At 45.4% G+C, this 14928-nt stretch overlaps 1 protein-coding gene across 2 annotated transcripts; it reads left to right on the plus strand.

Moving 5' to 3' along the window:
• The first annotated feature begins 1110 nt into the window (after positions 1-1110).
• Positions 1111-14371, plus strand: LOC139175952 (asialoglycoprotein receptor 1-like). 2 transcript variants are annotated; one of them, XR_011560592.1, is made up of 9 exons: positions 1111-1233; positions 4446-4680; positions 7336-7431; positions 7794-7865; positions 7964-8056; positions 8657-8808; positions 11852-11958; positions 12566-12782; positions 14139-14371. XR_011560592.1 is itself a non-coding variant. In XM_070767368.1 (8 exons), exons 2-8 carry the CDS (start codon positions 4557-4559, stop codon positions 14275-14277), a joined length of 783 nt encoding a protein of 260 aa, XP_070623469.1. In that variant the 5' UTR covers positions 1152-1233; positions 4446-4556; the 3' UTR covers positions 14278-14371. The 2 variants fall into 2 exon arrangements, 1 of the variants encoding a protein (XP_070623469.1); XM_070767368.1 differs by lacking the exon at positions 12566-12782 and having other exon boundaries at positions 1152-1233.
• Positions 14372-14928: the final 557 nt, after the last annotated feature.

A 14928-nucleotide genomic window follows, 5' to 3' on the forward strand; every position in this document is an offset into this window, starting at 1 on the left:
CCTCCTCTTCCTCCTCCTTCATGACAGTCCCTTCCTCCTCTTCTTCCTCCTTGTGTCAGTCTCCTCCTCTTCTTCTTTGTGTCAGTTCCCTCTTCCTCCTCCTCTTCCTTCATCTCAGTCGCCCCCTCCTCCTCCTCTTCTTTTTCTTCCTCCTCCTTCTTCCCCATCTCAGTCTCTTCCTCCTCCTTCCTCCTTATTTTTCCTTCTTCTTCCTTCTCCTTCTTCATCTCATTACCTTATTGGATCACACAACGTCACTAACGAAATACCCAAATCAGAGATCTCAGAGGGACCCACATTTCATCTGGGGTGACTTTGCACCAATCAATGAAACTTACACACAAGAAAGAAGGATGCTTCTTCTACACTCCCTATTTTCCCACGTAATGTCCACCCCGTTCTATGGCCTTCCTCCAGAGAGACACAAGGGCGTGTATGCCCTGTTGGTACCCCTCCTTGTTCTGGTCACAAAGCCATTTCTGCACTGTGTGAATCGCCTCTAATGGCATCACACCCTCTGTGCCCAGCGACTAACCGTACTTCTGTCGACTGCAGATTCTCCATAAACTGCACACAAACGTTTGTGAATGTTCCCAACAGTTTCTTTCTCCTCAGTGAGAAATTCAATGACGACACACTGCATGTAACTTACATCCCTTACAGACACAATTTCGAAACACGGCTGCAGCTACGCTATCTGCCTGAAGAAAGGCAGAATTTACACACGCACTCCTGACAGTTCAAATAATGTATATCTAAAGTTTTGCATTCCTACCATTACTCTAGGCTGAGGGGACAAAAGTGGTGCATTACTTTCTGGGCGACCCTCGTATTAGGGGGAAAAGGAGTATTTTTTCCTTTTTTTAGTGTTTTGTTTGTCTTACTGTTTATGTCTGTGTTTTAGAAATAAAAACCTATTTATTAGCTACATTTGCCACCTTGAGATGTTGATTAAAGAGTAATAAAGACAAATTGTAAATGAATAAGGAAAGGGAAAATAAACTCCACCGTGACGCCCTCCACCCTGTCGGAAACCCCCAGCTCCACAGGGCAGTTTGCTTCCAAGCCAGGCCGCGGCTATAGTTTTAGAAAGCCCTGAAGTTTTTGACCCTGGCAGAGGGACGGTGTTGACAGTCCAAAGATCGCTGGCGTGGGGTATTCTGGTGACGGTGGCAACAGAGAGAGAGAGACGGTTGAGCCACAGCTCCGGCTCTAGAAATCCTCAGAAAAAAGGTAAAAAAAGGCAATTAAAAGCCAAATATTTCATTTAATAATAGAACAATAACAAAATACTAGAATTGTTTTTATTGGCCAAGTGTGATTGGACAAAAATGGAATTTGTCTTTGGTGCAGATGCTCTCAGTGCACTAAACTACTCAAGACTCACTTCTACCGCCAGGCTTGGGGGACTTGAGACACCTTTTCCCCAGGCTCTTTTATACTTTGTTTTATGTTTGGTATGAATGTGCTGCTTGGGTTTTTAAATAATGATAGGGTTTTATATGTTTTTTAATATTAGATTTGTTCCACTGCTATATTGCTTTTATTGCTGTTGTGAGCCGCCCCGAGTCTTCAGAGAAGGGCGGCATATAAATCTAATGAATAATAATAACAATAATAACAATAATAATAATAATAAAAATAAAAGAGACATTTGTCTAGAATGGAATGGAATTGAATAGGACAGAATAGAATAGAAGATAATAGAATTCTTTATTGGCCAAGTATAATTGGACACCCAAGGAATTTGCTCTCAGTGTACATAAAAGAAAATATACATTTGTCAGGAATCATGAGGGACAATACTTAATGATTGTCATAGGGGTCAAGTAAGCAATTGGGAAACAATATTAATAAAAATATTAAGAATACAAGCAACAAGTGACAGTCATGCAGTCATAAGTGGAAGGAGGTGGGTGATAGGAATGATGAGAAAAAACCTAGTGGTAATAATAATGCAGACTTGGTGAATACTTTGACAGTGTTGAGGGAATTATTTGTTCAGCAGAGTGATGGTGTTCGGGGAAAAACTGTCCTTGTGTCTAGTTGTCTTGGTGTGCAGGGCTCTGTAGCGACGTTTTGAGGGTAGGAATTGAAACAGTTTGTGTCCAGGATGCGAGGGGTCAGTCAATATTTTCCCTGCCCTCTTTTTGACTCGTGCAGTCTACAGGTCCTCAATGGAAGGCAATTTATTTTCCATGCGCTCCCCACCCCGAAAACCCCAAAAGGGCCAGAGAGAAGATTCTAGCCCGACTCCGATTGTGTCACAACTCCTTCGTTACCTTAACAGAATAATAAGAGAATTGGAAGGGACCTTGGAGGTCTTCTAGTCCAATCCCCTGCTTAAGTAGGACACCTGATACCATTTCAGACAAATCCGATCCCTTCTTGAAAACTTCAGTGATGGAGCACCCACAACTTTTGAAGGCAACTTGTGCTCCACTGGTTAATTGTTGTTTATTTATTTTGTCAAGTACGTATTGGTAGTATACAGAGATATAATAATGTTTATATGCATGATATTAGTAAGAGAGAAACATTAGGACAGGGGATGGATGGCACACTGGTGCACTTATGCATGCCCCTTACTGACCTCTGAGGAATCAGGAGAGGTCAACAGTGGACAGTCAAAGGGGAAAATGTTGGGGGTGAGGTGGTGATACTACAGAGTCCGGTAGTGAGTTCCGGGCATCAACTCCTCGGTTACTAAAGTCGTATTTCCTGAGTTCACTTTGAGTTTGTATCTGTTGTGTGCTCATGTGTTGTTGTGGCTGAAGCTGAAGTAGTTGTTGACAGAAAGGACGTTGTAGCAGATGATCTCATGAGCTATGCTAAGGTCGTGTTTAAGGCAATGTAGCTCTAAGCTTTCTAAACCTAGGATTGTGAGCCTCGTTGCGTAGGGTCTTCTGTTGCGAGTGGAGGAGTGGAGGGCTCTTCTCATAAAGTATCTCTGGATGTTTTCTAGAGTTTTTATGTCCGAAATGCGGTGTGGGTTCCAGACAGATGAGCTGTATTCAAGGATTGGTCTGGCGAAGGTTTTGTAGGCTCTGGTTAGTAGTGTGAGGTTACCGGAGCAGAAGCTACATAGGATTAGGTTAACAACTCTTGAAGCCTTTTTGGACTTTGCAGTGGACTTTGGCACTTTGGTCATTTAATAGGAGTATTCCAAGGTCTTTAAGGGAGTGAGGGTGGTCTGCAAGGTCTTGTTTGTTCAGCTTGTATTTGGTGTTTTCTTTTTGCCAATGTGTAGCACAGAGCATTTGTTGGTTGAGATTTGGAGTTGCCAGATGTTTGCCTGCTTAATCTCCACGGGAGGCAGTGTATGGGGAGCGGCGGAGAAATCTACTTACTTTCCCTACCACTTCAGAGGAGCATGTACACGGGCCACCATCGCATGCACGTTTTCACCCTCTTCACATGTACATGTGCAAAGGCTTTTGTGCATGTGAGAAGAGTTAAAAACAAGAAAATGGCAAAAACCATGTGGGTGGGCAAAGCCTCGTGCTGCTAAACCGGTAGCATTTCATCCCTGAATGGGAGTTTTATCCGGCCATTGGGTACATTGAGCATTGCGTGTAATAACAACAACAACATAGTCGGAAGGGACCTTGGAGGTCTTCTAGTCCAACCCCCTGCTTAGGCAGGAAACTTTACACCACTTCAGACAGATGGTTATCCAACATCTTCTTTTAAAGTTCCAGTGTTGGAGCATTCACAAGTTCTATGTTTCTATGTTTCTATGTTTTCTGGAGGCAAGCTGTTCCATAGATTAATTGTTCTAACTGTCAGGAAATTTCTCCTTAGTTCTAGGTTGCTTCTATCCTTGTTTAGTTTTCATTCATTGCTTCTTGTCCTGCCCTCAGGTGCTTTGGAGAATAGGTTGACTCCCTCTTCTTGGTGGCAACCCCTGAGATATTGGAAGGATGCTATCATGTCTCTCTGGTCCTTTTTTCCATTAAACCAGCCATGCCCAGTTCCTGCAACTGTTCTTCATATGTTTGAGTCTCCAGTCACTTAATCCTCTTTGTGGCTCTTCTCTGGACTCTTTCTAGAGGCTCAACATCCTTTTTGCATCGTGGCGACCATAACTGAATGCAAGATTCCAAGTGTGACCTTATAAAGTGGTATTAACACTTCACGGGATTTTGATTCTCTCCCTCTGTTGATGCAGCCTAGAACTGTGTTGGCTTTTTTGGCAGCTGCTGCACACGGCTGGCTCCTATTTCAATGGTTGTCCACTCGGACTCCAAGGTCCCTCTCACAGTTACTACTGTTGAGCAAGGTACCACCTATACTCTACCTGTGCATTTTGTTTTTCTTGCCTAAATGTAGAGCCTGACTTTTTCACCCTTGAATTTCATTTTGTTAGATAGGGGCCATTGTTCAAGTTGGTCAAGATCCTTCTTTATTTTGCACCTATCTACTGGAGTGTTCTCTTCCAACAGGTGTTCTTAGGTCATTCTCTCTCATACACAAAAGACCAGAGTGTGATACAATTGGAAGCGGTTGGCCAAGATTCAACAGAGACCTTTGGTTCTTGTCAATCTCCTGCCGCCATGGGGGGCTTTTCCCACCAGGACTCCTGGCGAAAAGGCGTTTGCTCTGGCCGTCGGGGCATCCTCATCATGATGGGACTTCTGGCTGTGGTTACCCTTTCCCTTGCTGTCCTCGGCTTCATAGGTGAGTAGGAAATGTGTCGTGCTGGTAGTTAACCTAACACCATTCACTCACTCACAGCCTCCATTGGTCTGGGGGTGATGGGAGGATATAAGTCTTAGAGAGGTGAATTGAACTCTGTAGTCTTGAGATGATCTGCTTGGGAGCAGCATAAGAACCTAAGAAGAGCCCTGCTGAATGGGTCCATTGAGTCTAGAATTCTGTGTCACAGTGGCCCATCAATTGTCCATGGGGATCTTGAGCAGAAAGAGAAGGCAAGACCCTCCCTTTCCCTTGACCCCCAACAAATGGTTCTCAAGGGAATTCTGTCTGCCTCAACCAACATAGAGGCGGCACTTGGACATCCGTTTCAATAACCACCATGGATACACTTGGCATCCATGAATCTGTCTAATCCTGCCTTGAAGCTCTCCAGGCTGACACCTATCACGACCACTTCTGGAAGGGAATCCCATCAACCAAGGACCCTCTGGGTGAAGAAATATTTCCCTTTTATTTGTCCTCACTTTCTCACCTGTGAGCTTTAGGGAGGGGCCCCTCGTCCTCATATTGTGTGATAGAGAAAAGAATATTTCTCTATCCACCTTTTCCATCCCATGCAGGATTTTATTCCCTTCGATCAAGTCTCCCCTTAAACACCGTCTTTCAAGGCTGAAGAGACCGAGGCCTTGCAACCTGGTTTCATAAGGGAGGGGCTCCATTCCTTGGTCATTCTTGTGGCCCTTTTTTTTGCACCTTTTCCAGTTCCATTCTAGCCTCCTTGAGGTGCGGGGACCAGAACTGTACACAGGACTCCAAGTGTGGCCCCACCATCAACTCACCATGCAGTCAGTATATGTGGTACACACACAGTTTAGCTACAGAACGTGCCGAAGGGATTCTGGGATGTGGCATGTTTGGAAAAGAAGCCAGTGGCAACCAAGACCACCGTGTTTCCTGAGATTTCCAGTAGTCCTCTACAAAGTCCACAGAAATGTCTTCTTGGGGGCTTTAGCCACTAGCTGCAAGAGACATGGGAAGATGTTTCTATGACAGGAAACCATGATTTCTGCAGGGTCTGGTTCAGTGGTGGGTTCCTAACAGTGTGGTCTTGACCAATAGGAGCCCAGTGATGATGTACGAAGGTCACCTAGAAATCAATGCACATTTTTTTTTCTGAGCCTACAGTAATGGTACGAATCTGAAACTTTAGGTATAGATTATTTGAATGGTCAGGAGTGCGTCTGTAAATTTTGCGTTTCTTCAGATGGGTAGAGCAGCTGCAGCCATGTTTCAAAATGCCTGTAAGGGATGTACGTTACAAGAAGCGTGTTGTCATTGAATTTCTCACTGCGGAGAAAGAAACTGTTGGGAACATTCACAAACGTTTGTGTGCAGTTTGTGGGGAATCTGCAGTCAACAGAAGTACGGTTAGTCGCTGGGCACAGAGGGTGTGAGGCCATTAGAGGTGATTTGCACAGTGCAGAAATGGCTTCATGACCAGAACAAGGAGTGGTACCAACAGGGCCTATATGCCCTTGTGTCTCTCTGGAGGAAGGCCATAGAACGGGATGGAAATTATGTGGGAAAAATAGGGAGTGTAGAAGAAACATAGTTCCTTCTCTCTTTTTTTTGAAATATTTTTATTGAATTTTTTTAAAAGGACAAACAAAGACACACAACATTGAACACTCAAGGAGCTGCCATTGCTCCGCTTATCTTAGAAGTCTAACTACTACAAAAAATTAAAACCTAACTATAGTCAGATCAATAGAAAAATAATATACATTTATATTAGATATTTATTAAATTTGACTCTATGTTAATTAATTACTTTGTAAAATACTTATTCAAAAACATATAATATAGCAAATAGCATGTCTAAATTTATTCTACTGTAAACCTTTTTTAAACTATTAAATTCTAACTTATAAAATTTCAAAACTCTAAGTTCAAAACATAGTTCTTTCTTGTGTGTAAGTTTCAATAAATAATTGTTGAAGAAAACAAATGTGGTACATTACTTTCTGAGTGACCCTCATAATTGCCATAGGAGCTGACGGATGGAACGGGGGGGGGGGGTGTTAGAGATAGAGAGGAATTTCTAGCCAAAGCAAGATATTTTCTCTTGAGACCCAAGGATATCTTCACAGCTGATTGATGGAAGGTGATGCCACCTGTGCCTGTCCACGCCATGAAGGGGGCCATGCGACCGATTGTTTTGAGAAAGTAGAAAAACCTTCTTTTAATTTAATTTAATCTGTGTCAAAATAACCCCTCCTCCACTGCTGACCTTTATCCTTGTCCAAAGCACAATGTAATGTCATCATTACCTATATTACCTGTAATGTCAACCTGAGCATGCATGGAAGTGAAGTCACATGGTGGGACATGCGTGTGTGCACAGATGCGCACTGGTAGCAAAATGTAACTGGAGCCCGGCTCTGGTCTGGCTGGGTGGAGAAGACCGGCTGGCAATTGCACGCGTTTTCCACAAAACACAGTGTACAGCACAAAATGAAAAAGCCATGCACAAAGGAATGGTTGGAAGGGGCCCAAAATTGAGCAATCCCTTGCAAAGGGATGCAGGAAGGATGTCAAGCCCAGGGAAAGAGTGTGGCGTGGAGGCCCAGACACGGGTTCGAGGAGGTCAGCCAGACACCTGCTTCCTCTCCGCAGGACGCAGCTACTCCACAACTTTGCAGAAGATGAAGGAAGATGTGAAAAGCAGCAATCGCACCTTGGCCGTGGAGTTAGCTGCTCTGGAACAAAAGGGTGAGTCGCACTACCCCAGACTTTGGGGGTGAAAATCTCCTGCAAATCTCTGGGAGTGGGGGTCCATTGCGTGGAGGTGGGGGCAATTTGCAGAATCACTTTCCGGAGTTCGGTTTTCCGTAGATGTTTAGCGCTCTAACCTGGGAGTCTCTGACCTTTGCCACTTTAAGACTAGTGGACTTCAACTCCCAGGGTTCCCCAGGAAGCCATGTTGTCTGAGGAGTTCTGGGAGTGGAAGTCCACAAGGCTTAAAGTGGCCTGGGTTGGAGCGAGGCTGGAGAATTCTGGGAATTGAAGTCCAACTCTCTTCCAACACTGTAATTTTGAGAAATATTGCTCCGATTTCTCGACGTCTTTTCCAGAGACCAGCAATTTGAAAACTCTCCTAAAAGTTGACCAGATGGTAAAAAACCTCACCGAAGAAGGCAAGGAAGGTAAATTTGGGGGAAGGGGAGGTATTCCGCATTCAGGGGAGACCCTCGCTCGGTGGGAGTCAAGACCAACCAGCAACCTTCCCCTTCTCCACTTCCAGTGAAATCCCAGTTCCTGGATCAGATCAGCAAACTTCAAACCACTCTCCAGAAACTGAATTGTGATTTGGAAGACACAAAACACAAGCGGAAAGGTGAGCAGGGTCTTTGGGGGGGGGAGTGCTAGGTGTGTGTGTGGGGGGTGACGGCTGTGGGACATTCCCAGCCCAGCATCCTCCCAATCTCTTGATTGCACTTACGACCACAGTTGAACTTAAAATTCCCATTGTTAAGTGAAACATTTGCTATGTGAGTCTCGTTCTACTTTAGGACCATGGTTGTTAAGTAAATCACTGCCGTTGTTAAATTAGTAACATGGTCGTTAAACGAATCCGGCTTCCCCGTTAACTTTCTTTGTCAGAAGGTTGCAAAACACAATCACGTGACCTAGGGATACTGCAGCCATTGTAAACATGAGCCACTGGGCCAAGCATCTGAATTTCGACCATGGGGAGGTTGCCACCGTCGTAAGTGGGGAACACAGTCCTTGAGTCCCTTGTTTCAGTGCCGTCACAGCTTTGAACAGTCACTAAAATAATGTTGTAATCCGAAGACTGCCTGTATTGCTGATTGGCTGCCCACTGCTGGCATCGGCTTCCTGCGGCATCCCTGTCCCCTACCCCTGGGCATAGGGGTGTTCCTTGGGCCAGCCATAAAAGGGTGCCCCTTCTCTTGTCCCTCCTCTCTTCTCCAAGGTCAGTCGAGTGGCTGCTGCCCCAGAGGTTGGCACCTGTTTGACCGGAGCTGCTACTGGTTGTCCTCTGCCACAAATACCTGGACTGAAGCCAAAGAGGACTGCAAAGAGAAGAACGCACACCTGGTAGTCATTACCAAATACCTAGAGAAGGTCAGTGTTTCCATTTCTCTGTCCATTGAAGAGGGATAGTCAAAGGCTGCCAGACCGGAAGAAGGCTGAGATGGAGGGATACAATCAGTTATAATTTCATTCTTCAACACAGTGACCCAATTAATAGTCCAGTGAAACACAGTGGACAATAATCTACTCGGGCTTTAGCAAAGCATTTGACAAAGTAGACCACAACCTATTTCTCCGTAAGCTAGAAAAAAGTGGGATAGATAGCTACGCAACCAAATGGATAGTTCAATGGATTTGCAGCTGGCTGAAGCGTAGACATCAGAGAGTTATTGTTAATGGCGAGTATTCTGAGCAGAGTCAGTTTACAAGCGGTGTGCCACAAGGGTCTGTTCTGGGTCCTATTCTTTTTATTATCTTTGTGAGTGACATAGGGGAAGATTTGGTAGGGAAAGTTTGTCTATTTGCCGATGACTCTAAAGTGTGCAATAGGGTTGATATTCCTGGAGGGGTCTGTAATATGGTAAATGATTTAGCTTTACTAGATAAATGGTCAAAGCAATGGAAACTGCAGTTTAATGTTTCCAAATGTAAGATAATGCACTTGGGGAAAAGGAATCCTCAATCTGAGTATTGCATTGGCAGTTCTGTGTTAGCAAAAACTTCAGAAGAGAAGGATTTAGGGGTAGTGATTTCTGACAGTCTCAATATGGGTGACCAGTGTGGTCGGGCAGTAGGAAAAGCAAGTAGGATGCTTGGCTGCATAGCTAGAGGTATAACAAGCAGGAAGAGGGAGATTGTGATCCCCTTATATAGAGCGCTGGTGAGACCACATTTGGAATAATACTGTGTTCAGTTCTGGAGACCTCACCTACAAAAAGATATTGACAAAATTGAACACGTCCAAAGATGGGCTACAAGAATGGTGGAAGGTCTTAAGTATAAAACGTATCAGGAAAGACTTCAACTCAATCTGTATAGTCTGGAGGACAGAAGGAAAAGGGGGGACAGGATCGAAACATTTAAATATGTTAAAGGGTTAAATAAGGTCCAGGAGGGAAGTGTTTTTAATAGGAAAGTGAACACAAGAACAAGGGGGCACAATCTGAGGTTAGTTGGGGGAAAGATCAAAGGCAACATGAGAAAATATTATTTGACTGAAAGAGTAGTAGATCCTTGGAACAAACTCCCAGCAGACGTGGTTGGTAAATCCACAGTAACTGAATTGAAACATGCCTGGGATAAACATAGATCCATCCTAAGATAAAACACAGGAAATAGTATAAGGGCAGACGAGATGGACCAGGAGGTCTTTTTCTGCCGTCAGTCTTCTATGTTTCTATGTTTCAAATGGATCTTCAACTGGCCAACTAACTGTACTCAATTAATCCTCAATGGGTCCAAGTCCACATGGAGAGAAGTAAGCAGCAAGGTACCACAAAGTTCCATCCCAGACCTACACCCCTCTAATATATTCATAAACAACTTAGATGAGGGAATAGAAAGGGAACTTACTAAATTTGCAGATGACACCAAGCGGGCCCCAGGGGAAGAGCCTTCTCTGTGGCGGCCCCGGCCCTCTGGAATCAACTCCCCCCGGAGATTAGAACTGCTCCCACCCTCCTTGTCTTCCGTAAACTACTTAAGACCCACCTATACTGCCAGGCATGGGGGATTTGAGACACCTTTCCCCCAGGCTTATTATAATTTATGTTTGGTATGTATGGGCTGTTTGGTTTTTAATTATGATAGGGTTTTTAGGTTTTTTTAATATTAGATTTGTGCCAGTATAATATTGTTTTTATTGTTGTTGTGAGCCGCCCTGAGTCTTCGGAGAGGGGCGGCATACAAATCTAATAAATTATTATTATTGTTGTTGTTGTTGTTGTTATTATTATTATTATTATTATTATTATTATTATTATTATTATTATTATAGCAGGAGTAGCCAATACCCAAGAGCACAGGATCCAGATGGATCTTGACTCACTTGAAGACTAGGCCCAACCAACTAAAATGAAATTGAATGCAGACAAAACTAAAATCCTACATGTAGGTAAGAGAAACCAAAGATATACATATAAACTGGGCGCAACCACACAGCGATTGCGAGAGGGACCTTGGAGATTTGGTGGACAACCAACTAAATAAGAGCCAGCAATGTACGGCAGCGGCCAAAAAGTCCAATACAATCCAGAGTTGCATTAATAGAGGGATGCAATCTAGGACTAGGAAGGTACTAATACCACTCTAGAAAGCCTTAGTTAGACCACACCTAGAGTCCTGCATTCAGTTTTGGTCACCACACTATAAAAAAGAAATTAAAACTCTAGAGAAAGTGCAGAAGAGAGCAACGAGGATGGATCAGTGGACTGGAGACTATAACATATATGAGGAAAGGTTGCAGGAACTGGGCATGGATAGTCTAACCTCTCCGTAGACTCGGGGTGGCTAACAACAATGATAAAAACAATATGTAACAATCCAATAATAAAACAACTAAAAACCCTTATTATAAAACCAAACATAGACACAGACATACCATGCATAACTTGTAATGGCCTAGGGGGAAGGAATATCTTAACTCCCCCATGCCTGGCGGCATAAGTGAGTCTTGAGTAGTTTGTGAAAGACAGGGAGGGTGGGGGCAGTTCTAATCTATGGGGGGAGTTGGTTCCAGAGGGCCGGGGCTGCCACAGAGAAGGCTCTTCCCCTGGGGCCCGCCAAACGACATTGTTTAGTCGATGGGACCCGAAGAAGGCCAACTCTGTGGGACAGACTTGAGGGGCTGCCCCAGAGAGGAGGGGGCCAGGCTGTTTTCCAAGGCACCAGTACGAGTAATGGATGGAAGCTGACCAAGGAGAAATAAGGAGAAATTTTGTGAACAATCAAGCAATGCAACAGACGTTGCCTTTGGAAGTTGTGGGAGCTTCCTCCAGGGAGGCTTTCAAGACTGCCATCTGTCAAAAAGGTGTGGGGTCCCCTGCTTGGGTGGGGGGTTGGACTAGATGACCTCCAAGGTCCCTCCCGACTCTGTCCTGCTCATTCCTGCTCTGTTTCTGTCCTCTCGGCCTAGGGGTTTCTGTCACGGCTCGTCAAAGGAAACAACGTTTGGATCGGCCTGAAGTACAAGAACGAGGAGTGGAGGTGGGACGACGGGACCCCATACACCGTGCGCAGGATGTGAGTCTCCCCCCCTTCCGAGGATCTCTTCCCCCAGCCCCACACAAACCAGGGTTCTGCCACCCGGTTCTTCCAGCTGCCATTCAGGGTTAGCGGTTCGCCTTTGTGGTCCCACACTCGGACACTTGCACACTCATCCTCCTTGACGGGAAGGTCAATTTTTTGGCCCACCTGGACTGGAAGCCCCCCCCCTGCCCTAATGGACTCCTGGAAACAGAAAGTGGGTGAGCTTCATTCCTGGGGATTCCAAAGGCGGGGGAGTCCCGGGGGAGGCCCTCTAAATGTGCGTGGCATGGATGTGGGGGTTGAGTGGCCGATCCAGTGATGTAGGACGGATCCTGTTGTGCAAGCAGGAAGTACATGGTTAGATCCTGTGGATCCTGGGGCCCACGCTACCCTGGACAAGACAGCTGTGCCTCATGGGTTCTGGTTATTCTCTGGCTGCAAGGTTTCTCAACCTCGTCTACTTTAAGGCGCGCAGGCTTCACTTTCCCAGAATCCCCTTATTTAATACCATGCCCTTAACTGCCCCTTCACTAGCGACAGAAGGAGGGGTCTCCCCCCACCCCTGGGCTGACCCACCATCTCCCGCTTCCCCCACTTCCAGCGACTGGCGGTTCCATGAAGTGAACGAAAGGATCGATGAGAACATTCTTTGCACCCTGATGTACTGGGAGGGTTTGTGGAACGAGGTCCCTTGCGTGTCCCGATTAAAATGGATATGTGAAAAGCCAGAGGAGCAATAAGCCACCCCCAAGGAGATCCTGTCATCACAGACCCCAAAAGCCCCTCCTGCTTAATGCCCGGAGCAAATAAATCCAAACGTAAGACAAAAAACGATGGTTGCAATTCACTTTTTGTTCGAGACCCTGGCACGGCAGGCGGCTTTGATTGGTCACCGGAAGGGCCAAAGTTGGACGGTGGGTTCCAGCATGGGACCCCTGTGTGACCTTTGCACCCCATGCTAAGATGACTTTAAGCGGCCCTGTAAGGAAACCTATAGGGCCACTTAACTTCATAACTCTGGACGGCAAACATTCATTCATCAGATGTTTCTCTCTCCCTCCCTTTCTCTATCATCTATTTGTCTCTATCTGTCTATCTACATCTATCATCTATCTTCTCTTTCATCTCTCTATCATCTGTCAGTCTGTCTGTCTATCTCTTTTTTATTATTATTATTTATTATTTATTTATTTATTGGATTTGTATGCCACCCCTCTCTGTGGACTCAGGGCGGCTCACAACAAACATCTATCTGTCTGTCTGTCTGTCTGTCTGTCTGTCTGTCTGTCTGTCTATCTAACTATCTATCTATCTATCTATCTATCAATCTATCTATGTTTGTATGTATGTATGTATGTATGTATGTATGTATGTATGTATGTATGTATGTATATATCCATCCATCATCTATCTATCTATCTATCTATCTATCTATCTGTCTGTCTGTCTGTCTGTCTGTCTGTCTGTCTGTCTGTCTGTCTGTCTATCTATCTATCCATCCATCATCCATCTATCCATCCATCTATCATTCTATCTATCATGTCTGTCTGTCTGTCTGTCTGTCTGTCTGTCTGTCTATCTATCTATCTATCATCTGTCATCTCTATCCATCCATCCACCCACCCATCAATCCATTCAATATCGCTGAACTTCAGTTCCCAGAATTCCCTTTAAGGTGCCTGGACTTCAGTACCCAGAATTCTCTTATTTAAGATGTCTGGACTTCAACTCCCAGAATTCCCCAGCCAGCATGCCATAATGACAGGGACGGTGGTCCCTCCTTCTGCCCAAAGCCCACGTGGACATTTTCATGTGGATGTGGGCCGTCCCGTTGCACCACACTCCTAGTAGTCTTTTTTCCCCAATTGGTCGAATCCTGATCTCCGAGTGGTGCCCTTTCCCCTGGTTATAACCCAGGGCTCATTAACCAGTTTTTGCTCAACTGACCCAAATACGGCATCTACTGCAGCACAAACAAGCCAATTTGCACCCCATTCCCTAGGCTAGGAAACGACTGCACGTTGGGGTTGGAGTGGACTAGATGATCTCGGGGGACCATTCCCAATTTTGCCTCCCAAGATGCTCGGCTGAGCTGCCCCTTCCCCAGTGACAGAAGGGGAGGTCTCCCTCCCACCCCTGGGCTGACCCACCGTCTCCTGCTTCCCCCCTTCCAGAGACTGGCGGCCCAACGAACCGAATGAACTGCCCGATGACACTCTGCTTTGCACCATGATGTACCGAGACGGTCTGTGGAGGGAGGCCCCCTGCAGGGCCCCAGTGAAATGGGTGTGTGAAAAACTGGCGGAGCAGTGAGCCACCCCCGAGGAGACCCCGTCATCCCAGACCCCGGAGGGCCCCCCCACATTCAACGCCCAGAGCAAATAAATCCAATCCTAAGATAAAAAAACGATGGTTGCAATTCAATTTTTCTCAGGATCCTGGTGGCCTTGACCGGTCAACGGAAGGGTTTAAGCTGGCCAGTGGGTTTCAGCCTGGGACCCCTGTGTGACCTTCGCACCCCTTGCTAAGCTGGCTTTAAGTGGTCCTGTAAGGAAACTTATAGAGCCACTTACCTTCGTGACTCTGGATAGCAAATTTTCATTCATCTATATCGGGGTAGGCACAGTTGGCTCTTCCAGGACTGACTATCTGACTGACTATCTATCTATCTATCTATCTATCTATCTATCTATCTATCTATCTATCTATCTATCTATCTATCTATCTATCTATCTATCCATCTATCCATCCATCCACCCATCCAGTCAGTCCATCCATCTATCTCTATTTATTTATTTATTTTGTCCAATACACAATAATACACAATGAAGGTTATAGAGGATGTAGTAGAGAAGAAATACGAGATGTAGGAGAGACTATAGGGCAGGGGACGGAAGGCACTCCAGTGCGCTTATGCACGCCCCTTACTGACCTCTTAGGAATCTGGAGAGGTCAACCGTGGAT

This window comes from Erythrolamprus reginae, chromosome Z, assembly GCF_031021105.1.
Source record: "Erythrolamprus reginae isolate rEryReg1 chromosome Z, rEryReg1.hap1, whole genome shotgun sequence".
NCBI classification, from domain to species: Eukaryota; Metazoa; Chordata; class Lepidosauria; order Squamata; family Dipsadidae; genus Erythrolamprus; species Erythrolamprus reginae.

Bases quoted from the DNA above. Each gene is read 5' to 3' on its own strand.
- LOC139175952 (XM_070767368.1), top strand. From the start codon at position 4,557: ATGGGGGGCTTTTCCCACCAGGACTCCTGGCGAAAAGGCGTTTGCTCT. The intron at 7,432-7,793 runs GTGAGTCGCACT...CGTCTTTTCCAG, and splicing joins AGCTGCTCTGGAACAAAAGG to AGACCAGCAATTTGAAAACT. The intron at 11,959-14,138 runs GTGAGTCTCCCC...CCCCCCTTCCAG, and splicing joins CCATACACCGTGCGCAGGAT to AGACTGGCGGCCCAACGAAC.